The sequence below is a fragment of the Rana temporaria genome, chromosome 2, assembly GCF_905171775.1.
Source record: "Rana temporaria chromosome 2, aRanTem1.1, whole genome shotgun sequence".
In the NCBI taxonomy this organism is placed as follows: domain Eukaryota; kingdom Metazoa; phylum Chordata; class Amphibia; order Anura; family Ranidae; genus Rana; species Rana temporaria.
Genome location: NC_053490.1, coordinates 308892002 through 308918199, shown reverse-complemented (window position 1 = coordinate 308918199; position 26198 = coordinate 308892002). Strand labels below are relative to the sequence as shown.

Below are 26198 nucleotides of genomic sequence, written 5' to 3'. Positions count from 1 at the left end.
TAAATGGCATCAAGCAGTTGGTGTGAAGAGGAGAAGTGCAGTTGCTGTGTTGTTATTGAAGGGAAACACATCTTAACAGTCGAACACGATGGAACTCTTTGAAACCAGCCCTTACTTTTTCCCAGAGCAAAGATTTTTCGACAATGAAAATTATTTTTCCACACGGCTCCCCACTTATGATCAGACTGGATTTCAAGATCGTGGCTCCATGGGTATTTGCGCTGATGGTGTTATACTGCAAGGAGCAGGCATTGAAGAGAAGGTATCTCCCCATGCCAGCGTAGGCCAACAGGACCACTGTCCCGGGCAATGTCTGCCATGGGCCTGTAAAATGTGCAAACGGAAGACAGTGTCTTTGGACAGAAGACGAGCTGCTACGATGAGGGAAAAACGCAGGTTGAAGAAAGTAAATGAAGCTTTTGAAGCCTTAAAAAGAAGCACTTTGTTAAACCCTAATCAGAGACTTCCTAAAGTTGAGATCTTGAGGAGTGCCATCCAGTACATAGAACGCCTGCAAGCTCTGCTGTCATCCCTTAACCAGCAAGACAGAGACCAAAGAGATTTGCTGTACATAACTAATGGAGGGCAGCGTGTGGTAAGCATCAGTGATTTTGGAAAATTAATCATATAAATACAATACTTTGCTTGTTCTTTATCAATAGATACCCGTTAAGATTGATGAATCAGTACATTATATTTAATTAATGTCAAAACATACACTGTGCCTTTAGTAATAGATATACTACCATGGCATCAGATACCACCCTGGCATTACTCACAATATCCTACAGGAGAAACAATAAAGGTGTGCCACTATACAACGATGATGTGCAGTTTATAGACAATGACAGTACCCAATCATATTTTACTTTTCATCAGTGTAGACCAATCAGAACACTGTTAGATGATTGATCATTGTTTGCTATGTACTGCACTGAGTATAATACTGTTTGCCAACAGTGTCAAGCAAGTCTATACGAACAATTTCTTGTATTACTAAACCTTAAAATACAGAAGTTTTAAAGCTTACACTTTAGTTTGATAGATTTGGATTTTGCTAAATAATCTATATACATGCATGAGTAAATCAAAACAATTAACACTATTCCTGGGAGTTAATAAAATAATGCAGAATATTGATATGGTTTCATATATAAAATAAGATAAAGACAACTTTTTCCCACTCTGCAAACAGTAATTAAAATAATATTTTTTTTCTTAATAGGAAAACTTGGCATCTTATTTACACAGGTTTAGTACACACTGCAATCAGGTGGTCAGTTTAAAATTATGCCTAACCTGTTTTCGTTGGTATATGTTGCCTTGTAATTATCAAGTTGAATATAAAGTGATCATTCTAAGGTTGCTATTATCATACTTGATTTGTACAAGCTTCAGTTGTAATAATCAAGCACCTTATGAAGCAATAATGAGCAATATCAAGCATTCAGATGTAATTATTAGCACACATTGAGGTTTTCCATCATCTTGAAAGTGGCTGTTGTATGCTTTTTTTTTTTTTTTTAATAATTTGCTTTTCTCAGTTTAAAAAATGAATAATCCATTGCATGTTCCTTCATCTACACATCAGGCAAATTAGAACAAGGGTTTTATCAGGTCTAGGAATGTCACAATTCAAGCAAATGCAGTAGATCTATTACCACTTGCCATTCTGGGTGAGAGATCTGCTTATGTATGAACAACCTTACACATTCTCTTTTATCTTAGTTGTTTCTCCTAAATGAAATCCTTTGCCTACTTTAACCAGAGAACACCATCTCAATCAATCTCTCCTTGCTGACCTTGACCAAGCCTGGATGTTAGCAGCATAACAATGCAGAGCACTCAGTACAAGAAATTCATTAGCTTTGTTATGTATAGGTCTGGGATCTTTAATTCTGAAAGTCATTATCCTGTAGGGACAGTAAAGTAAATAGTGATTTGTTTAAAGATGTTAATGCATGATGCTAATTATGAACAGTTGATCACCTAATGCCGCGTACACACGAACGGCCAATCCGATGAGAATCGTCTGATGGACCGTTTTCATCAGACCAAACCGATCGTGTGTGGGCTCCATCGGTTATTTATCCATCGGTTAAAAAATGTGAAACTTGTTTTAAAATTAACCGATGGACACCTAACCGATAGAAAAAAAAAACGATCGTTTGTAGGCACGTCCATCGGTTAAAAATCCACGCATGCTCAGAATCAAGTCGACGCATGCTTGGAAGCATTGAACTTAGTTTTTTTCAGCATGTCGTGTTTTACGTCACCGCGTTCTGACACAATCGTTTTTTTAACTGATGGTGTGTAGGCACGACTGACCATCAGTCAGCTTCCTCGCTTGACTGATGGAAAAATCCATCAGATCGTTCTCATCGGATTGACCGATCGTGTGTGCAGGGCATAACTCTTGTAATAGAAATATCCCAAGCTTGATAAATATGATTCTTCCATTAACCTGTGCAACACAGGTATACGGAATTCCTAAATTAATGATTGTCTGGATTTTTTTTTTCAAAAGTTATTTACCACTATAATAAAGGTGAACAAATGCTATGAATATAGACAGCAAACATAATATGATAACACCAGTACTATACAATATAGTGAATTATATTTTAAACAGAAGAAACAGAAACAAAACTTGAGAGGTGTTGTGATGTATATCCCAAAAGTACACAACTTGCGTGCTTTGTTGGGACCATTAATATAAACATTTACGGTGATCCATGCACCAAAAATCTAAAGCAAGTAGAACAGGTTAGTAACAGAAGAATAAAAATATTTTTAGCAACATTGTGAAACTGCATTGTTCTATATAGATTGGATTATAATGGATTATATGTATTAAAATGATTTTCTAATGTTACATACTAAATACAGTGAAATGTCCGTTGTATATAAAAAAAAAGAATGAAATGTTTACTATATATAATTATATTTCTTTTGTTAATAAGACAGATGTGGATTTATGGGATTTTAAGATTTTGCTAAACTGTTTAGAGACTGTGAAGACAACACATGTTGCATATTCTGTCATTGGTGACAAGCGTGTCAAACGCATTGCTGTCATTAGGCTGGTTTCTTGCCTTCCACATTTGTGTAGCACTTGAACTCCTTAGTATGTCAATGCTAGTAAGGCTTATGTGTGACCTCATCACCGCCTGGACTAGCAAAGGTTATTTGGTCACTGGGTAGAGAGTGAGTGGCTGGTGACAGTAAACAGCATGCAGCAGCCTTGCTGGCACTAATCCTCATGGGACTTTGGGCAATCAGCTTTGAATGGCTGTTATGTTTACTGCTCAGTATGTCAGTCAGTTAGTTTGATAAAATCCTCCACGTGTAAACTAAATCCACCAATTACTTCTGCTTTGTGTTAAAACGAACCTATCCCTATTTAAACTGATCTGCTGCAATAGATTATCTGTCATATGTGATGTATCATTGGAGATCAGGTTAAGACAACAAAAAAAAATACTTTTAATTTGTTTAAATTACACAAGCAATGCTGTGTAATCAGAATTTGAACTTAGCAGTTTTGGTATGTTCTATTTAAACCTTTAAAACCTTTGTGTAAAATTGTAAAAACAAATGAACTGAGTCATAGCTGAGCACTACAGCAAATTATTCAACAATACCGTTTCACAATAATCTTATTCAGCCGCAACATGTTATATTGCCTAATTAATGAATTACTGCTTTTATGAAGTCAAGATTCCAGTTATATAGATTTTTAATGGAAAATCAAAATATTAAACCATTTACTATCCTACTATATTTAATTGGTTCATAAATGTAACAGGAACATTTGATATTGATTACTTGATTTGGCTGCACTCTTGATGCATCCACCTTAAGCTGAGGTGTATATTGGTTGACATGCTTACAGGCATACACCACTTTTAAGTACACAATGGGGTTTATTTACTAAAGCTGGAAAGCGCAAAATCAGGCTCACTTCTGCATAAAAACCAATGAGCTTCCAGATTGTATTACCAGGCTTAATTGAACAATCTGGGGTTAGAAGCTCATTGGTTTCTATGCAGAAGTGAGCCTGATTTTGCACTTTCCAGTGATAGTAAAAAAAAAAAAAACATTGTGTACTTAAAAGTGGGGTATGCCTGTATACTGGAGCACACATGCTTAAATCCACACAGCCCACAATCTGTCTGTATGCATGGTGTGTGTGGTTGGCGTTTTAACAGGAAAAAAGTACTTAAAAAGGTAAAATAAATGCATGAAACTTGGTCTGGAAGAACCCGCTGGCTGAAGCCGTGTACACACGGGCCAGAATCTCTTCTTGGCAAGAATCTCTTGCCGCCCGAGTGTACAGACTCTCCTTTCAAAAGAACCGTGGTTCTCTTGAAAGGCAAGAACGCGGTGACGTCATCGCGTACGACGATCATGCGCTCGTCACATTCGATGCCGTCGCCGCCATCTTGCTGCACCCTACCTATGCCTAGCTACCGCGCATGCGGCAAAGTCATTTTGAGCATGCGCGGGTTTCCACGGCGACAGGTAAGTATACACACTCTCGGGTTTCTCGGCAGGAAAACTGCAGAGAATCTCACAACGAGAAAAATAGAGAACATGTTCTCTATTTTTCTCGTCTAGATTCTGGGCAGTTTTCTTGTCGAGAAACCTGAAAGCTTCGTACACACGCACAGTTTACTCGGCAAGAAAGCTCTGCCAGCAGTTTTCTTGCTGGTTCTTGCCGAGTAAACCGAGCGTGTGTACGAGGTTTTACAATTGTTTACCAATCCCACTGATCAAGGAAAGATGACCAATCTTATGTCTTGTGGCAACTTAACATTATCCTGGACTGTTAAGCCCCATACACACTATCAGTTTTCCTGCTGGTTTGCTCTTCAGGTTTACCAAAACCATGTAGTACAAGGACCTGCCTGATTGCATTCAAATTGAAACGCTTAAGGTTTGACCTCATATTAGATGGTTTTGGTAAACCTGAAGAGAAAACCATCAGGAAAACTGATAGTGTGTATGGGGCATTACAGATTCAGAAAAAAAAGCTTTAAGCTTGCTTAGTTATTGAAATGTTCCCTAAGCAAGCATTATTTTCCAGATGATAGGTTCCTTTTAACAGAAACCTGTAGTTAGGAACTGAAGGCTGCCGCTGCTGACACCATGTGCAGAAAATGCAAATGCTGTTATTCTGATTCAGGGTATTTAGTACTTTTTAAATCACTGACCTGGAATAAATATGCAGATGAGGGGCTCTGACTTTTCTGACCTTCATCTAATGTCTCTGAATACTGAGGCCAGATACTTTTTAGAGCTGCAGCCTAGATTTGTCTGTATTGTATGAATGATTTGGGGGTATTTGTGTAATAATTTGTTCTTTTTTTGGCCATAGCAGACCTTTAAGGACCACAACCTTAGGGCAGCTGGACAAATAGTGCTAAAAATGTCATTGCCTTTCCACAGTTTCTCGCTTGTGAGTGCAGGGATAATTGACACTATGGAATGCAATTGTCAGAGACACAGATCTGTGCATTTGGTTTTTTTTTAGTGTCTGAAAAAATAGTCTGAAACAATTTCCTATGATTTGCTATTATAAAAAAAAAAAAATCTTGGGATTTAGGCAACTTTTTTCGTTTTGCTAATCTTTTACCCTTTCATGCCTAAGCCTATTTCTGACATTTGGTGTTTACAAGTTAAAATCCATATTTTTTGCTAGAAAATTACTTAGAACCCCCAAACATTATATATATATATATATATATATATATATATATATATATATATATATATATATATTTAGCAGAGAATCTAGAGAATAAAATGGCGATTGTTGCAATATTTTATGTCGGACGGTATTTGTGCGGCAGTGTTTTAAATGCAACTTTTTGTGAAAAATTAACTTTCATGAAAAGTTAACCCAACTTTTTTGTGTAATGTGAAAGATAATGTTGTGCCGAGTAAATAGATACCAAACATGTCACGCTTTATAATTGCACGCACTCGTGGAATGGCGACAAACAACGGTACCTAAAAATCTCCATAGGCGATGTTTTAAACTTCTTTTACGGTTACCAGGTTAGAGTTACAGAGAAGGTCTAGTGCTAGAATTATTGCTCTTGCTCTGACGATCGCGGCGATACCTCACATGTGTGATTTGAACAACGTTTTCATATGCGGGCGCGACTTCCGTATGCGTTTTCTTTGTTGCGTGAGCTCGCGGCGAGGGAAGTGCTTTAAAAAAAATCGTATTTATTTTATTTATTTGTATAATATAAAATTTTTTTTTTTTTTTTTTTACATTTTGATTACTTTTATTGCTGTCACAAGGAATGTGAACATCCCTTGTGACAGTAATCTGCAAGAAAATCTGGATGATTGACAATCTTTTAAGTAACCTTTCACTGATATAGGAGTATTTAGAGCTACATAAATATATACAGATCATGTAGATGGCATGAAATACTCTAGAAGAAGATGACAATTCATTTGGTTCTCTCGACCACATGCATCTTGTAGGGACATCTACATACATTTGAGAAGCAGGATGAGACAAGTGCATTAACCCACGATCAGAAAACATATCATAATTAATGGAAAGCCAAACTTTTTTTTATTATTTTGGATAGAGTAGGGATTGTAAAAACTGCTATCGATTAGGGAATATTTCCCCTTTACTTTCCGTAGACATATTAGGATTTGTGAAGAAATCTTTCGAAAGTGAGGGAAATGCCCTTTAGTTTATTATGGTAACAAGAGCCTGTCCTCTATATCTGTTTGGGTGAAATTTCAAAATTGTGTATTTCCTTTGGCAAGAGTCAGGACAGTTAGGGTAAATCTCCTTAATGGGGACACAGACAACAAAAAAAACAACAAAAAGTTTGATGGTTATGGGTGTGAAGAGCTGGATCTTAGGCTTTTTTTTACTCTGTTATCACAGGAAAAAGGCATGATTCATGAAGCATAATGCTGTAGTTGATGTAGCTCACATACACCAGGGGGACTTGAAGAACTGGAAGAATCTAGGGAGAGAATTCATAAAGGGTGTTGTAGACATGCTTTAGAATTCCATTGGGCCTCCACACCAAAATTGTCAGTAATTGTGCCTGATGCATGTACCTGTCAGAAACAGGAACATAAATCTGGTAGCGGTCACCTCTGAGGTTGGAGTGTTCACACTTGACACTGCTGCCTCATTGTGCTCAATCCCTGACAGCTCATGGCAGTGGGCATATCTATAGCCATGATTAAGTCCAATAGAGGCTTTTGAATTCACCCACTGCCAACCACTGTCAAAAGTAAGGCAGGCCTGATGGGTAACTGGTCTCTCAGTTCTACATTGGGCTTCACCCACTCAAGAGGTGCTGTGGCCAAAGGGACTAGTTCCCCATTAGGTCTGCCTCCCCTGTCACTTGTCATGTCCCAAATATGGGTACTGTTATATTTGGGTAAGAACATTACCAGTATCCTCTAGGGGTTGAGACACATTCATGACAGCTTCCCAGCACAGGTATACCCCAACATGACCAATGGTGTACCTCTGTACGCCAGCTCAAAGCTGGTCTTAATTACTGCCAGCTTTCTAATCTGTGATTTGGTAGTAATTCAGTTAATGTCACATCAACAGGTTCTGAAATTGGCAGTGTTAGTAAGAACTACCTGACTTTAATGCACATGGCAGTACCAAAACTGGTGGAAATGCTTGCCTGAATTAGGTGGCGGTAGTTTTAAAAGGCACTATTGCCAGAAAAGTTACAAAAATGCTTTATTGAATTCCCCAGGATATGTTTGGAAACACAAAATTGAGCATCACAATTATTATATTGTTAAAAATTCCTTAATCAAGATGACACAAGATGTTACAGACTATTAAAATGAAAGTACTTCTGTACTTCTGTGCAAAAGACAGGTACATGATTTTGCACTCCCGGGTCTAAGGCACGCAGGTGCCGCCGGTGACCCGCGGGAGCCAATTAGTGGGTCCGGAGGACCTGATGTCACCTGGGACCCACCGATCATTACCAAAAGAGGCAGATTGCCATTCTGTTAGTAGGGAATGTAGAGATCCTATGTTTCTGCTAAGCAGCAACACGGATCTATGTCTTCCCACAGTTACAGTACATCCCCCACATTTAGCAAGCACTCCCCAGGGACACATTTAACCCATTGATCGCCCATGATGTTAACCCCTTCCCTGCCAGTGTCTTTAGTACAGTGACAGTGCATATTTTTTTAGCACTGATCACTGTATTGGCGTCACTGGTCCCCAAAAAAGTATCAGTTAGTGTCCAATTTGTCCACCGCAATGTCACAGTCCTGCTATACATCGCTGATTTCTGCCATTACTAGTAAAAAATTTAAATAAATTCATAAAACATCCCATAGTTTGTAGACGCTATAACTTTTGCACAAAACAATCAATATACGCTTATTGGGATTTTGTTTGCCAAAAACATGTAGTAAAATACATATTGGCCTAAATTGATGAAGAAATACAAAAAATAAAAAATATTTATTTGATATGTTTTATAGCAGAAAAATATTGTTTCTTTTCAAAACTGTTGGCTTTTTTGGTTTATAGCGCAAAAAAAAAGCAGAGGGGATCAACTATCACCAAAAGAAAGCTCTATTTGTGGGTAAAAAAAGGACATCAATTTTATTTGGGTACAGCTTTGCACGATCGCACAATTGTCTATTAAAGTAACGCAGTGCCGTATCGCAAAGAAATGGCCTGGTCATGACGGGGAGTAAATGTTCCGGAGCTAAAGTGGTTAAAATGAGAAATTCATTCTAAATAGCTGCTGTGGGTTATAGCACTCTGTGCATTCTTATTCTTCACACTATTTATTTGTATCTTTTTTTCTATCTTTCTTTTTCTTTTTAGTTAAGTAAAAGAAACCCTTTCCATACAAAGCCTACCTATTGATGAGTGACAGAAACAGGCTGTATCACTCTACGTCATGTATACATTAAATGAGTTAGCTATGTTCCATATCTATTGGAATATAATTTTGGCTATTATCTTAATTCCATTTACTCATGCATGGATAAACGTTACGTAGATTCAAGTGCGCAGGCACTTTTGTTTTACATTAGGCTTGCAGTAATTCCTTTATATTTGTTCAATTTCACAGTATTATTTAAGGCAATGAGCTTTATTGCTGGAAGTGCCTAAAACTATTAACATGTCATTTCATTTGAAATTAAAGACAAACACTTAGCTTTATACTGCATAATAATTTATGGCTTTAAGCGGTTCCATCTTGTTTGTTAAACGTATTAATTTCATTCGATCAGTTGAAAGATGGTTGGAGTTACGTTATGTTCTCCCCTTCTAGTTTTCATTGCTTAGGAAGGATCATACATAGTCATGTCATGTACTACAGGCATGTAAATGTAATTTGTACAACTTTGTATAGCTCTCCTAGTTGCAAAATCATGTAATAATATCATGCACAATTTAACAGTAACAGCCCAGTGACAAAACAACAGTACATAATCTTTTTTCACAGAACTGAAAGAGAAACATATGCTGGGAGAAATACATAAGGTGGCATTGATCTTACCTCTTTCTGAAAACGCTGATTGCCTGGATGTTATGTAGACACAAAGCGCCAGATTCAGGTACATCTATGGCGGCGTAACGTATCGCATTTACGTTACGCCGCCGCAAGTTTTACGGGCAAGTGCTTGATTCACAAAGCACTTGCCTGTAAAGTTGCGGCAGCGTAGCGTAAATCCCTCCGGCGCAAGCCCGCCTAATTCAAATGATCCGGGTAGGGGGCGTGGATCATTAAAATTAGGCGCGTTCCCGCGCCGAACGTACTGCTCGTGCTCCGTTTTGAAATTTCCCGCCGTGCTTTGCGGGAAATGATGTCGCACCGACGTCATTTTTTGAAATTCGACGTGAGTTACGTCCTTTCCTATTCACGGACGACTTACGCCAAAAAAATAATAATTTGAAATTCGACACGGGAACGACGGCCATACTTTAACATGGCAAGTCTAACTATAGGCCACAAAATAGAAGCCTTAACTATACGCCGGGAAAAGCCGACTAGCGTAAAGACTAGCGAAAAGACGACGTAAGAGAATGCGACGGCCGCGCGTACCTTCGTGGATCGACGGAAAATGCTAATTAGCATACCCGATGCGAAAAACTACGCAAACTCCACCCAGCGGGCGTCAAAGTATTGCACCTACGATTCGAAGGTGTACGAAGCCGTACGCCTGTCGGATCGAAGCCAGAAGCCGTCGTATCTTGGTTTGAGGATTCAAACTAAAGATACGACGCAGCAAATTTGAAAGTACGCCGGAGTATCAGTAGATATTTCGGCGTACTTCTTCTGTGAATCTGGCCCAAAGGCTTTGATAAGTTCTGAGTCACTGATCCAGAACAAGTATACAGCCAGTAAAATCATTGATAAATTTAAACTCCAGATCAGCAAATTTATATTTTTCACAACACGAATCTCCTTTAATTATGCTACAAAAAAATAATGAATGGGTTATGTACACCAAATGTTTACCAGTATTTTGGTTAAAGGAGAAGTATAGCCAAAGCTATTTTGGCTTTACATCTCCTGTAGACCACAGGAGGGCAGTTTGTTCTTCACTCCTGTAACCCGTCTTCAGCCAACAGTGGGCTAAAGTCTGCTGTAGGGTTGACTTCACTCAGCCAGTCCAGGCTCGGGAAAGATCTCAACCATAAGTTGGGATCCACCCAGATGCCTGGACTGACTCCTGTCCCAGACTCTCAGTGATCTACTGAGAGCCTGAGCCAGCCCCTTCCGCCCCTTCACAGCCCCTTGCTCCAGTGAGTGCTGGAGGGGAGAGCAGTGAGTCAGTTACTGATAGTGACTCAGTTCTCACAGCAGAACTGGCAGCTGACATATGCAGAATCAGATCAATGCTGCATCCACCTAGGTGTTTTTTTTTTGAACATCCATACTTCTCTATTTAAGTAATGAAACTTTGCAAAAATAAAATAATATTCTAAATTGTATGTTATATGATAAAGAAACATAAAATCCACACTCGAAGATCATTTTCTGTGTGATGAAGATGAGGCTGAAATAAATGTGAACTATCTTACTATCCAAAATATTTTATTTCTGTTTAGCCGCTTTTGTGATCTAGGAACCCATTCCAGACAGCATGAATAGATTGGTGACCTTATATTTCTCCTTTGTGTTAACTTCACCTTGGATGGACCAGACCCATTCTATCACTCATTTACCTTTAATTCAAAATGTGCTCAGACTGTCCTGTGCTGCAAGTCTGCAAGATATCTACATCTGGTGCTCTCTGATGCTCTCTGACATCAGTCTCAGGCCTCGTACACACGACTGTTTTCCTCGACAGAACACGGTCGTGTGTATGTTTTTCATCGAGAAAACTGTCGAGGAACTCGACGAGAAAAAAAGAGAACAAGTTCTCTTTTTCCTCGACGGGAGTCTCAATTTCCTCGTCATGTTCCTCGTCGGGCTGGTTTTCGACGAGAAACACGTTCGTGTGTATGCTAAGAAACCCGCGCATGCTCAGAAAAAAGTATGAGACGGGAGCGCACCTTCGGTAAAAGTAGCGTTTGTAATGGAGATAGCACATTTGTCACGCTGTAACAGTCTGAAAAGTGCAAATTGTCTCTTACTAAACTTTTACTTAACATGCAGTAACATGAGATTAGCAAAAGCAGCCCCAAGGGTGGCGCCAGTGGAATCGAACTTCCCCTTTATAGTGCCGTTGTATGTGTTGTACATCACCACGTTTGAGAACGAGGACATTTGGTCTTGACAGTGTGTGCACAAAGAAAGCTTGTCAAGTTTCTCCACAAGCCTGACAAGGAACTCGTCGAGGAAAACGATGTTTCTTTTACGACGAGTTCCTCGGTCGTGTGTACGAGGCCTCAGGTTTGCTTTTTGCTCCTGCCCACCACTCTAGCCCTCCACTCTAGCCCACTGCTCTTACCCACCACTTTCACCCTGCTTAGTGGAGCAGCCAGACACTCTGCTCTTCTATCCTGTTAGTATGTTCAGGAAGGGAGGCTGACAGCAATGTGCAATGAAATACAGCCTAATTGGCTCACAGTGCCACTTCTGCTCTCCCATTTCGTGGTGTATTTTCAGAGAATTATGAGAGCCAGACATCAAGATATAATCAGGTAATTACACTAGTTTTACAAAAAAATTAAGTTGGCAACTTTTTAATAAATGTAGTAAATAGATTACATACTAGCTTATATCTGCCTTGAGTTTATCCTAAACGCTTTTACATAATGAATAATGACATACAGGCTAGTTATATAACTATATTTCTGAAGAAATTTCCAAAATACATTATAACTCTTATGTATAGATTCGATTATTGCAGCTTTCCTTACCAGATATATAAGGAAATCATATGTATTGGCACACACAAACAGGCTGACTAGATTGAGAAAAATCAATAGGTAAACTGATGCACAATTATCAGGAGACTTCAGTTAAACTCACTGCATTCGTACACAAGGTAGGATGACACATAGGTTATACAAGGCTTTCTTAAATCCAATGTATCCCATCATGCATCACTTCTATAATGAGTGTTAGGTATCACCTGAAAGAATTTATTTTAAATTGAAACAATGAAACAGGAAAATTTACAAAATAATGCTTCTTCCCTTGGGCTAAACACATGTATCAAATCTGGTGCTCAAAATAATATTTACATCACTGTGTATAGAAATCAATGGGCCTTTTTTTCAGACAAACCTAAGGCTGTGACTTAGCTGACTCCCAAGTTAGTGCACATTGCATTTATATGCATAGCTAGTTCTTGGAAACATAATTATAATTTTAATCAATGGAAAAGTGTATTAATATCTGTGTAGAATTAACAAATGGTATGTAATGATGAGAAATAAAGCAGGTTCCATTAGTTAAAACTGTCTTGAAGTCCATTCTTACATTAAAATATATGTGCCACATATGTATTAGTTATGGCCATAGTTAAACTCAAGAAGGTGATTAAAATAATCTCACTAGACTAGCGAACCAACCGTATATACTCGAGTATAAGCCCTTTTTTTAGGGCTGAAAATAGCCCCCTCGGCTTAAACTCGAGTCAGTGTACCTGTCAAGTCGCGGGTGTCCATTTTTCAAAAGTCGCAGCTTTCTCCTGGTCCGTGATAGGCGTTTGACACTGTGTTCCGCTACCGCCTATAACGGAGGTCCTCTTATCCTCAAACTTTCCCAGCAGACACTGTGTTCATTGTTCCGCCTATCATGGACATCCTCTTGTCTGAGGATGAAAGAAGGTCTGTGATTGGCGAAACACTGAACACAGTGTCTGATGGGTCATAGGCGGTAGCGGAACACAGTGTCAAACGCCTATCATGGAATGGAACGGGACCAGGAGGAAGCCTCACATTTTGAAAAATTTACTCCAGCGAAAGAATACAGGTACACTACAGGCCTGTCCATGTGTTAAGTAGATGGTTGGAATCTGGTGACCCCGGGGAAGATTCTGCAGAAAAATAAATGGCTAAGTAAGTTAAAAATTAACTACAGCAGCTGAAACAACAAATAGGACGTGTACAGAAACTAAATGTGGAGAAGAATAAAGTCCACAGATATATTACCTGCATTGAGGAAATTACTGCATCACTGGATGTCTTTTCTTTGCCCATGAGGTGTACAAATGGGCACAGTGAGGCATGCAAATGGGCACAGTGAAGCTGCAAATGGGCATTGTCCCTCTTTTCCGCTTACAGTAGCTGCTGCATTCTCACCCTAGGCTTATACTCGAGTCAATACGTTTTCCCAGTTTTTTGTAGTAAAATTAGGGCCTCGGCTTATACTCGGGTCGGCTTATACTCAAGTATATATGGTACATTTGTGTCCCCATGGAAATGCCAGCTTGGTGGTGCTATAGTTAGCGTTGATGCCTTGCAGCCCCATGGTCCTGTTTAGATGCCACTAGGTTCATTGCTGCACATAGGTGTCTGTTTATGAAGCAGTGAACAGCGGTGATCACAAGGATCGTCACTGATCCCAGTCTATAAACGGTTTATAAAACAGTGATAATCAGGGGGAGAATGTGTTTGAACATGTTCTCCCACCGATGAAATCGGCACACTGAGAATCCTCATTGACTGACACATAAACAGACAGTTTATGAAGCTGCGATCTTAGGACTTCACTGGTGATCTGTGTCAGAATTCACACTCCCCAATTTAGCAGCTCAGAGGCGGAGAATCCGGGAGTAAAAAGGCAATCCCAAAGGATCTGAGGAGGAAGAAGGAAAATTATTAACTTCCTTCTACCTCGATCAGACCCCCCACGGCAGTAACCATGCTGTCATATTTATGTGTATACATATATATATATATATATATATATATATATATATATATATAAAGTGTGTATATATAGATATGTATATATAACAAGTGTGTGTGTGTATATATATATATATATATATATGTATATATGTATATATATATATATATATATATATATATATATATATATATATATATATATATATTATGTAGTGGGACTCTTTATTTTATTAGCATTAACCACACCGTCTGTCCGTGTACTGAGCAGTGATAATTTATCACTGCTTGATAAACTGACATCTCAGTGTTTCAGTGAATTTCTAGTACTGTAATCTCGCTATGTCTCACTAGATTCCAGTATCAGGGGCTGTTCTCCACTTTTTGAAGCATTTGTAGATCCTTTCACTCCTCCAAAGGAGAAGCGATCTACAAAGCTTCATAAACTGGCATCCAGATGGTCACCAGTCATCTCTATGACCGTCGGAGGCCCGGGCACGATGTGATGACGTCACGCCCGGGTACCGGAATGTAAACAAAGCCGCAATTGCGGCTAGTAAGCATGAGATCAGTGAATTTTTCACGATCTAATGCTTTGCAGCCTGGAGGAGAGATGTGGGGCCTTATTGACACTTGTTGACACTTGTGGTGTGACATCCAGGCTGATATGTCTGTTAGTAAATCAGTGATGTGTGAGGAGACCGATGGGGTGAGCTGAGGGGCAGAAAGATAGATTTGTGTTTCATCGGAATATAAATGGTAGCAGAAGCCATGGGAGGCTATGAGTTGACCCAGGGAGGGGGTGTAGATCAAGCTTAGTAGAGGTCCAAGGACAGAGCCTTGGGGGCCCCCAACGGTAAGAGGCGTTGGAGAGGAGGAAGTGAAGTTGTAAGTGACACTAAAGGTGCAGTGAGATAGGTAAGATTTGAATCAACGGAGAGCGCAGCCATGGAGACCAAGCAAATTTAGTTTTTTGAGGAGGAGGAGGTGGTCAACTATATCAAAGTGGAAAGGTCCAAGAGTAAGAGTAAAGAATAATGACTGTTGGTTTTGGCTGTAAGTAAGTCATTTGTGAGTTTTAGAAAGGCAGATTCTGTGGAGTGCTGTGGGCAAAATCCAGACTGAAGGGGATCACAAAGGTTATTCTCAATGATGTGGTTGCTCAGTTGGTTGTAGACTAAACTTTAAAGGAGTTTGGAGGCCAGAGGGTGTAATGAGATGGGTCTTAGATTGTTAAGATTGATGGAGTCCGGTGAGGCATTTTTTGGTATGGAAGTGACTAGCGGATGTTTTAGAGGGTTGGGGAAGATGCCAGTAGAAAGGGAGAGGTTGAAGATATGAGTAAAATAGTGTAGGATAGAGCCAGACGGTCATTGTAGTATTTGAGAAGGAACAGGGTCCAGGAGGTTAGCTGGGCGTTAGAAAAAAGTTCAGTGACTTCCTCTATAGTAGCTGGGTTAAAAGAGGGAAGTATTGATTGTGCAGGAGGACAAGGAGTGTAAAGTGAGGGAGAGATCCAAGACAAATTGTCCCATCCACCGCCAACGCCATGTCCCCTCGTCGCAATTTCCTGTTATTGCCGCTCCGGCGCTGTGATGACGTCACTCCGGCAGGTCCCCGTGCATGCGCGAAAACACGGCATTTTTACGCATTCGCCGTAGACAGCGGTGCCCGTTTTTGTGAAAATATCTCCTTAACCATGTGGGTTAAGGAGATATTTCTTGCACCTACAGGTAAGCCTTAATCTAGGCTTACCTATAGGTGCAAGTTGCAAGAGTGGGTTTACAACCACTTTAAGTTTAGTACACACAATGAGATTATCGGACAAATAATTGTCTGCTAATCTCCATATTCGAAAACAAATAGGTTACTACAGTACGAAAATTCTCGTATGACAAAATAAAAATTTGGAAGTGATTGTATTGGAAGTAATATTTATAGTGTATTTGTATTGTATTTTTGGATGAAAACTGTACTGATTAAAAAAAAAAAACGTACAATCTGGTATCGTACGGGAAAAATGTTCCTGTTTGTCCATTTGAAAGTTTTCGGACAACAGCTGTACTATCAATCAGATTATCATACGATCACTTAAAAATCGCCATTTTTGGTACGATATTCTGATCGCGTGTACAGGGCTTTAGGGGTGCCTGTTATCAAGTTACAACTTTTATCTCTAACTCTGTACAAATTTACATTGTGCATATTCCTAATTGTAAGGTCCAGATCGTTATGACTGGTTATGGGCACTTAATGTATCACAAAGACAAAATATTTATAATATTTGTATTATAATTATGTATTTTGGAGCCTGAAATATTGGTGTGTCAAGGAGAATTCATACAACCTCTCTACTACAGCCACTGTTGCCACAGTGGAGCTTCTCTCCTGCACACAAGTAAAATGTTACTAATGTCTTGTAGCTCTACTTTTCCAACAAGTCGTACCTATCACTCCACTCTTTCGCAGCTGCAAAAACCCAAACTGCTGCTATGATCATAAACAACAAGTAGATGAACTGTCATCCCAGCCTACAATGAGGAAGATAAAGAGTTCATACATATGCTGCATACATACATATGCCAGAAATATAAATATAATATATATAAATATAAATGACTAAATAAGTGAATTGATCCTTTGCCTCAGCTAGGGTCAACTTGAAGTTACAATTTTATGTAATTCTTTTATATTTTAGGTATCCAGTGAATGTGGATCAACTTCCTCATCTTGCAGTCCTGAGTGGAATGAGTCCGACTTCAGTGGAAGTCAAAGCGGTAAGAGGAACGATCTTATAATTTTTAATGTTGATCTTCCCTTCACTGGAATTAATTTTTTTTCTCGGTAGCAGCTGGTCACATTTGTGTGGTACACCCCTCACATTTTTGAAAATATTTTATTATATCTTTTCATGTGACAACACTGAAGAAATGACACTGAGGGAAGGCAAAAGGCCCAATCTATCCAGCTACTCCCTAAGGAGTACCACTGCATACAGTATACATGATATAATAGGTTCAAATGTGATGGGGACCCAGTTTGTTATTATTTATATATGATATACAGTATCTCACAAAAGTGAGTACACCCCTTACATTTTTGTAAATGTTTTATTATATCTTTTTATGTGACAACACAAAACTTTACCATTGTCATCAGAACAATAGGTGATGGAAAATCTACCAATGGTCTTCCAGTAAAAACTTTCTAATAGGGGAATTCCCCTCTTTTTTCAGAGATTTCTTCTCACTTTATTTTGCTAAGGAAATCTTCCCAACATGACGCAGACAGCAAAAAGAAAAAAATAATTATGTGCAGGGACTTTAACACTTCCTTTTTTTATCTACTCATTTCATTTAAAGGAGAAGTCTAGCCTGAACTTTTTAGGTTGGGCTCCTTCTATGGGTCACAGGAGTGCAATTCATTTTGCACTCTTTTGATCCATTTTCATCAGAGAGTGGTCTGAAGTCCGCTCTCCGCTGACGCTACTGCCATCAGTCGGGGCAGCGCGTCATCATGACTTCCAAGTCGGGATCCGATAGCTGTCCTGATCGATGGCAGTGTCAGCGGCTCAGTGAGCTGCTGAGACAGCCTCTCCCCGCCCCTCCACTGCTCAGCGCTCTAATGAGCGCGGAGAAGTGGAGCAGAAGGGATGCTGACTGACAGTCAGCATCGCTCTGCTCGGGGAGGAGTGGGAACCGAGCCATCGGCAGTGTTCGGTGGCTCGGTTCTCAGTGCAGAGACACTGGGGAACAGATGCAGCCAAAAAAAAAAAAAAAACTTTACTTCTCTTTTAAGTTCAATAACTTTACATTTTAGTTTATCAGTATATAAATTGGTATTGTGCAAAGATTTGATTTTAAGAACTCAACATCTAGGTTTTAAGTCTTCAGTTCAACCTAATTATGTACCTAATTAAAATTCAAAGCTGTCAATTATCCCTGTGTGACACTGTGAAATGTGAATATGGACACACATATGTAATATGATCACTAAGAAAAAACTAATATGGTTTTCTAATGATGTCCACACCTAATTTGTCTTGTCTGTTTACCTATTGTGACCTTTGTAGCATTTCAATAAAAAGAAATGTAAATTCTAATCATTAGAAAGGCCATATTTGAGCTTACTTAACATGCTACACAGCAATCAATCAGAAGTAACATTCATTGTTCTGACTTCATTAAACTGACATTTGTTGACTAGTGTGAAATTAAGCATATTGCTCTTTTTATGCCCAACTACTACTAGGAAGTTTCCCAAAGCAATGAATCAAACTCAGCGCTGTCTAAAAAATTAAATTGGCAATACAGGAATCAAAAAGTGAGGAAGTTGCAAAAGTATCAGCAAATGAGGGCATGTCACTTTGCCCTAAATGGCAAAGTAAGACATTCTCCAAATTGAGTGGATATTGTACTTTTCGTGTATGAGTGTACAGTATGAAGTTGATTTACTGGAGAGTGCAAAATCTGGTGCAGCTCTGCATAGAAACCAATCAGCTTCCAGTTTTTTTTCCCCAAAGCTTAATTGAACAAGCTGAAGTTAGACTCTGATTGGCTACCATGCACAGCTGCACCAGATTTTTCACTCTCCAGTTTTAGTAAATCAGCTCCGTTGTCCTTTAGCCTAAATCGGGCGTCACTAAATGGCGGACCGCGGTCCGGTTCCGGCCCCAGTGGCCATTCTATCCGGACCGCAGCCTCGCCTGTGTGTCTCTGTGGCCGGCTCGCCCGCCTGCCGATGCCGCTATATACACAGCATGGCAGGCGCAGCAGGTCTGTGCACTCCCCCCTCCCCACACTGCCTGTCTACCTGTTTCACACAAACATGAATCACGACCGCGCTGGACAATGGGCGGGACTTTTTAAGTTAAAAAGTGGGTGATTGGTTGCTAGGCAGCGGGTCGGTCCCAGCAACAAATCACTCGCTTTTAATGGGAAAGGTCCCGCCCATTGTCCAGAGCGGTCACGCTCCATGTCCTGTGTGAATAAGGTAGGTTTTCTGTGGATAGGGGGAGTGTTGTGCTGTGCAGGACAGGACAGGGGTTTGCTATTGAGAGGATTGTGATGGGGGGGAGTCAGTCTGCGATGGGGGGGGGGGTCTGTTATTGTAGGGAGGGGGTTGTTCAGTCTGTGATGGGGGGGTCTGTGAATTTGGGGGGTCCGTCTGATTGGGGGGTCAGTCTGTGATGGGGGGGTCTGATTTGGGGGGGTCAGTCTGTGATAGGGAGATCTGTGATTGTGGGGGGTTCAGTCTAAGATGGGGTGTTCTGTGATTGTGGGTGGGGGGGTTCAGTTTGTAATGGGGGGGGTTAAGTCTGATTTGGGGGGTCAGTCTGATAGGAGGTCTGTGATTTGGGGGGGTCAGTCTGTGATTGGTGGGTCAGTCTGTGATAGGAGGGGGATCTGTGATTGTGGGGGGGTTCAGTCTGTGATGGGGTGGTCTGTAATTGGTGAGGTCTGTGATTGTGGGGGGGGGTTTCAGTCTGTGATTGTGGGCGGGATCAGTCTATGATAGTGGGGTCTGTGATTGGGGGGGGGTTCAGTCTGTGATTGGGGGGGTCAGTCTGTGATGGGGTGGTCTGTGAATTTGGGGGGTCAGTCTGATTGGTGGGTCAGTCTGTTATAGGGGGTCTGATTTGGGGGGTCAGTCTGTGATGGGGGATCTGTGTTTGTGGGGGGTTCAGTCTGTGATGGGGTGTTCTGTGATTGTGGGGGGTTCAGTTTGTAATTGGGGGGGATCAGTCTGATGTGGGGTCTGATTTGGGGGGGGTTGTGATTGTGGGGGGGGGGTTCAGTCTGTGATGGGGTGGTCTGTGATTGTGGGGGTCCATCTGTGTTTGGGGGGGTCCATCTGTGATTGGGGGATCAGTCTGTGATAGGGGGGGTCAGCCTGTGATAGGGGGATCTGTGATTGTGGGGGTTCAGTCTGTGATTGGTGGGTCAGTCTGTTATAGGGGGTCTGATTTGGGGGGATCTGTGTTTGTGAGGGGTCAGTCTGTGATGGGGAATCTGTGTTTGTGGGGGGTTCAGTCTGTGATGGGGTGTTCTGTGATTGTGCGGGGTTCAGTTTGTAATTGGGGGGGGGGATCAGTCTGATGTGGGGTCTGATTTGGGGGGGGTTGTGATTGTGGGGGGGGGTTCAGTCTGTGATGGGGGATCTGTGTTTGTGGGGGGTTCAGTCTGTGATGGGGTGTTCTGTGATTGTGGGGGGTTCAGTTTGTAATTGGGGGGGATCAGTTTGATGTGGGGTCTGATTCGGGGGGGGGTTGTGATTGTGGGGGGGGGGGGGGTTCAGTCTGTGATGGGGTGGTCTGTGATTGTGGGGGGTCCATCTGTGATTGGGGGGGGTCCATCTGTGATTGGGGGATCAGTCTGTGATAGGGGGGTCAGCCTGTGATAGGGGGATCTGTGATTGTGGGGGTTCAGTCTGTGATTGGTGGGTCAGTCTGTTATAGGGGGTCTGATTTGGGGGGTCAGTCTGTGATGGGGGGATCTGTGTTTGTGAGGGGTCAGTCTGTGATGGGGGAATCTGTGTTTGTGGGGGGTTCAGTCTGTGATGGGGTGTTCTGTGATTGTGGGGGGTTCAGTTTGTAATTGGGGGGGATCAGTCTGATGTGGGGTCTGATCTGGGGGGGGGGTTGTGATTGTGGGGGGGATCGGTATGTGCTGGGGGTGTCCATCTGTGATTGGGGGGGGATCGGTATGTGATGGGGGTCTGTGATTTGGGGGGGTCAGTCTGATTGGGGGGTCAGTCTGTAATGGGGGGTTTGTGATGAGGCAGGGGGATGTGATGTAAGGGGGGGGCTGAGGACACTGATGAAAAGGGGTTCTATGATTTCTGCACTGGCAAAACACAGGTCTCTGTTTTCTATGTGTCCTGTTCACATTGAATCAGCGCCCCTGCGTGCTGAGCAGTGTGGTGCAAAATGCATTCTGTTTTTATGCACCGTAACTGATCTGTGCTGCATAAAAATAAAATAAATGTATTTTGAGATTTTTATGTCGATTTCGATGGTGTGTGGGTCTTAAAGGTGTGTGCATGTGTGTGGTGGGGGGTGCTGTGAAGTGGAGGATATCATGTGGCGTCATAGCACCAATATGACATTCGGACCTCCGCTGGAAGAATTTTTTTCCGACCGGACCCCCGTGAATTTTAATTCACTACCCCTGGCCTAAATGATTATACATACATCTCAGAAAAGATGTCTTTAAAACTTTGAGTATCAAGAAGAATTCTGAAAGGCATTTAAATCCATAAGTACTTTCCACTGTTTTATAATTTTCTACTATTTGGTTTAAAAAGCAATAAAAGCTTTACATACAGGCGCACCTACAACATTACCTAAAATGTTCCAATTGAACAACCCCGTTTTAACCTCAAAACAAATATTCTCTATTTTATCAGGAAGGATAAGTTAAAGCTAACTAAAAGTATTGAGAAAGAACTACATGTGTAATTAATTGAGAGGGTCCATGGGCTTTGTATCCGTGCACAACAGATCTGAACAGATTTGCATGAAGTGTAAATGAATTGTTATTCTAGCAAAGGTCAAAATTCCGTACTTTATGTTAATGGATTAAATAAGAACAGAAATCCCTTCAGGCCTCAGATTCTGCATTACAAATGATATGCTCTGTTTAAAAAAATCACATGCCCCCAATAAATGGTTAGTGAAGGTCATATTTGCAGTAATATACACTGATGCAGAGTGCCAGGCAAAGAACAATAGACCAGTAAAGTTTTAGCTGTGTGTTTAGGGGATTATTTACTACATGCAAATCTATTGTGCACTTGGAAGTGCAGTCACTGTAGATCCAAGTGGAAGATCTGAAATGAGGGGCATCTCTGCTGATTTTATCATCCAATCATGTGCAAGCAAAAATGCTGTTTTTTATTTTCCTTAGCATGTCCCCCTCAGATCTACAGCAAGTGCACTTCCAAGTGCACTTAAAAGTGCACTTAAAAGTGCACTTAAAAGTGCACAATGGATTTGCCTTTAGTAAATAACATTGTGTTTTATATAAAAACATTTTTTACAGATATACAGCTGCTTACATTCAGACTCTTTCTCTGAATGAGAATGTGTACATCCTGTCTAAAAAGAGTAATGAGGGAGGGGGATGAATCATTCATAAGTTGTCTAAATACACCTTGAGCTATAAATCTCTGTAAACAACATGCTTTTATTGTTAAAGCGGAATTCCAGCTACTTTTGAGAGGTGGTCTTAAATGAAAGACCACCTCTCCACCCCTCGTTTTTGGATATTAAAAATGTTTTTTCTTCTTCTATAGAACCCTTTAATAAAGTACATTGTGTACTTCCGATGCATCCGGGCCACAGCGCAGGACGTCATATCCTTTTTGTGCGATGTTCCCCTCGCTGTCTTTTGGGACTTGTGTGTGTCCCAGAAGACAGTTGGCCATTCACAAAGAGCCACGCAACTCGCACATGCGCAGTAGGAAACAGGCAATCAAGCCGCAAGGCTTCACTGCCGGTTTTCCTTTTTTAGAATGGCGGCTCCTGCACCCTATCCGATGGATGTATCGCCTCGGGGGGTCGACATTGCAGGCTCCATGGACAGGTAAGTGTCCTTATTAAAAATCAGCAGCTACAGTGTTTGTAGCTGCTGACTTAAAAAAAAATTGGTGGGTGGAACACCGCTTTAAGGCAGGCCACAGATGGTGTGAATTTTTGTTCGGGCATCACTGTGTTCCCCTTAAAATCCATGCCAGACCGAAGGGCCTGGTATGCTCTTGGAGGGGGAAACCATGCCATTTTTATTTAATTTTACGTGGCATTCCACTTCAAGATCATCAGAGCACAAGTTGCATTGCCAAAGTCGGATCAGTTAAGACGACGATCCAACTTGATCCAACTTCAGTGATATTCAATGGGCTGAAGTAGGATCAAAGTCGGACCAAAGTAGTGCAGGGAGCATTTTCAAAGTCGGACCGACTTGTGTCAGACCAGTTAAGACGGCTCTCATAGGGAAACATTGATTTTCACATGTCATGCAACATTAACTCCCAATGTCAGAGCGTTTGTTGTACCAGAGTGAACCCGGCCTTAAACATTGGATGAAATGGAAAGGCAGTTGTGGCCCATTAAAGCCATATTTGAGTTATCCTATGTCCACTGAATGCTGAAAGTAAAATGAGTAAAAACATTACAAATGAGTGATAAAATAATTATTTATAAATGAACACTAGATATATATCATGGATATGTGGAGGTAAAATAATAATCTGACAAAGATGCAGTACTTTAGTGATATGTCTCTATAGAATACATATTTTCTATCTATCTGGCATCCTAATTCCTTCTGTTTCCTCTTGCAGAAAACCTTCTAAGTGATGATTCCTCAGAGCAACGTGACATAAGTTCATTGTCTTCGATCGTTGACAGCATCACATCTGGAGAGGTGTCTATAAACTATTCTGAGCAGCATATTGGAAACTAAATTATGCAAGATGTTGTTTGTGGACCTTCCTGTAAGCTAATAGCACACTGGAAGTAACATATTATGGACCGATTCTCGTAGCACTGTTGTCTGATAAAATGACTTAGAAATGAAATCTCCTCTCAGTGACGCCATTGACATTTTGGTGGTACAGGGTATTAAGTGACATAGGAGGTATTTGGAGAGAAATGGATAACATATTTAAACCTAGATCCTTTCAATAAGTTTTGTCCAACCAAATCTTTAGGATAAAGTTATTTATTAATGAAACTTGTCTCTACTATTCACGTAGCAAGAGACTGAAGAGCGACAATCATACCACTGGCTAATATTTGGAACATTTTGCATTTATTTTCTAAATACGTTTTTCTTCTAAACTGAATGCTCTAAGCATATGTGACAGAAAATAAAGTAATGTGAGAGTATTTAAAAAATTGCACAGAATATCATAGAAGTCTTCAAAAGGGCAATATTAATTTAAAAATCCACTGACCGCTCACTTAGGTTGAGGGATATTAAAAGTACCAGTACTCTTTTGCATGTAAGAATTGGTCTATTTCAAGAGCAGTGTGAGAATACCACCACCTGAGAATATTTACCAAGTTTGAGCTGATCATGCCAGGCCTCAAGTGTTGTTTCCAAGACTGGGAGACCTTTAAAGCCTGTTTAGAAATAGTTTTCTTTGCAGTAAAGTCTTCTTTTTCAAACTTCTTTTGGTGCAGAGGGACAAATCATACACCACTTATGTCTGTCATTAATGCCTGCTCAGAGGAAGTTGGTTTGTAATGTGTTCCAACCAAAGCAGATTTTTAATCTCAGGGAAGTGAACTTTCCTACACTTCCCATAATGTTTGTCTTAAGACACATCCCAAGACACATCCCAATGTACCAGTTATTGTATAATTACTCATTTGTATTGGTAACACTGATTCTGTTAGGGCTTCTGCCTGGGATTCTTTTATGTAAGAGAACAGTGTTGTGCCTAGGTTAGCTATGCTGGACATAGCTTGAGGGGCATTACAAATGCTCCAATGGGCCTGGCTCCTAGCAGCAATTAAAATAGAAATGCTCTGTTGGTTGACATTTATTACTTGGACATATACCATATAACACTCTTCTTTTGGAATAGTGAAATTACTGTCACTGAAATAGTACTTTCTGGGAGTTTATCCCACACTGTATGCATGCAAAAGGTACCCAACATATTTCCACACATATTCTAGTGCTAAAACTTTTTAAGACATTGTTATGCACAAAAAAATGTCCTAAAGTTATAAATCCTTATGTGATCCCTGAAAAAACGTTAAGGCAGAAGGCAAAAGAGATCTAGGCCAAATGATTTACAGTACTTGAATACCACGGTTTTAGAGTTTCACCAGATAATTTATACGTGATTGGCATTATCATTGCAATGTGGCTATTACTACAATGTTTAAAGAGTAGATGTCACATGAGAGCTTGTCTTGTAAGATGAACCCAACAGCGGCTTATTTTCACATTTGCCACACTCCCCTTGCCAACTCTGTGCTCCATCTAGTAAATAACTGGTATTTCTAGGCATGTGGGAGAATGTGACCTCACCAAGACAGCTAAGGGGAGGCTTGGTGAAGTTGAATATAAGTAGGTGCGGGTTCATGTTAAAACAACTCATCACTTTTCGTTGAATGGGCACAGTGATAAAGTCTCTTTAATGCGAACAAAATACCAGTTCCACTGTGCTCTGTTTCACTTCTTCATAGCATGTTGCCTGCTATAAGATAGATAGAGTAGATACAATTGAATGCTCGGCTTGGAAGACTTACTTTTTATAAATGCACTAAGTTGACTATATTGATGGTTTGGATTTTAAATATTTTCATACCAGCATTTGTTCCGGTAGTGAGAACCCAATCCAAGGAGAGGAACAAATTAAACACATTAGGCTTAATTTACTAAGCTTTAACACAAGTGTGCAGCTCTTTATTTTCAGTCATGTGACAAGTTTTTCAAACCACAGCTGAAAAAAACTGTCACTGTTTTAAAATAGGGATCCTTGTCTTGGTGTGCTATCTTTGTGAATTGAGTCTCATGTGAGCTGTGTCAGCAAATGACACCTAGAAATGCATGCTAGTGGGTTTCTAGCATGAAAATCTGTAAACTCGTAGCACTTGTCTGCTCTAAATATGTATAACCTCATACAGAATGCTGTTTCTACTGTAAACCGCCTTTAAATAAATCCTTAAGATATGTGTTGGACATCTTTTCCTACAAGAACAGAAATTCTTAATTGATTATGATCAGTTATTGCTTTATGAATTATTTAAATAATTATTAATATTCCTGTATGTGCCATATTTAAGAAACTGGCCTTAAATGTTGCCATGATAACACATAATTATTTAATTAAATTATTAAATTAAATATGATTACACCTAATTAATTTAAAAAAAGAG

At 40.3% G+C, this 26198-nt stretch overlaps 1 protein-coding gene across 1 annotated transcript; it reads left to right on the top strand.

The window, feature by feature from the left end:
• MYOG (myogenin) lies at positions 1 to 24468 on the top strand. Its single transcript, XM_040337366.1, has 3 exons — positions 1 to 595; positions 17001 to 17079; positions 23645 to 24468. The coding sequence occupies exons 1-3, from the start codon at positions 89 to 91 to the stop codon at positions 23764 to 23766; spliced, it is 708 nt and encodes a 235-aa protein (XP_040193300.1). The 5' UTR covers positions 1 to 88; the 3' UTR covers positions 23767 to 24468.
• Positions 24469 to 26198: the final 1730 nt, after the last annotated feature.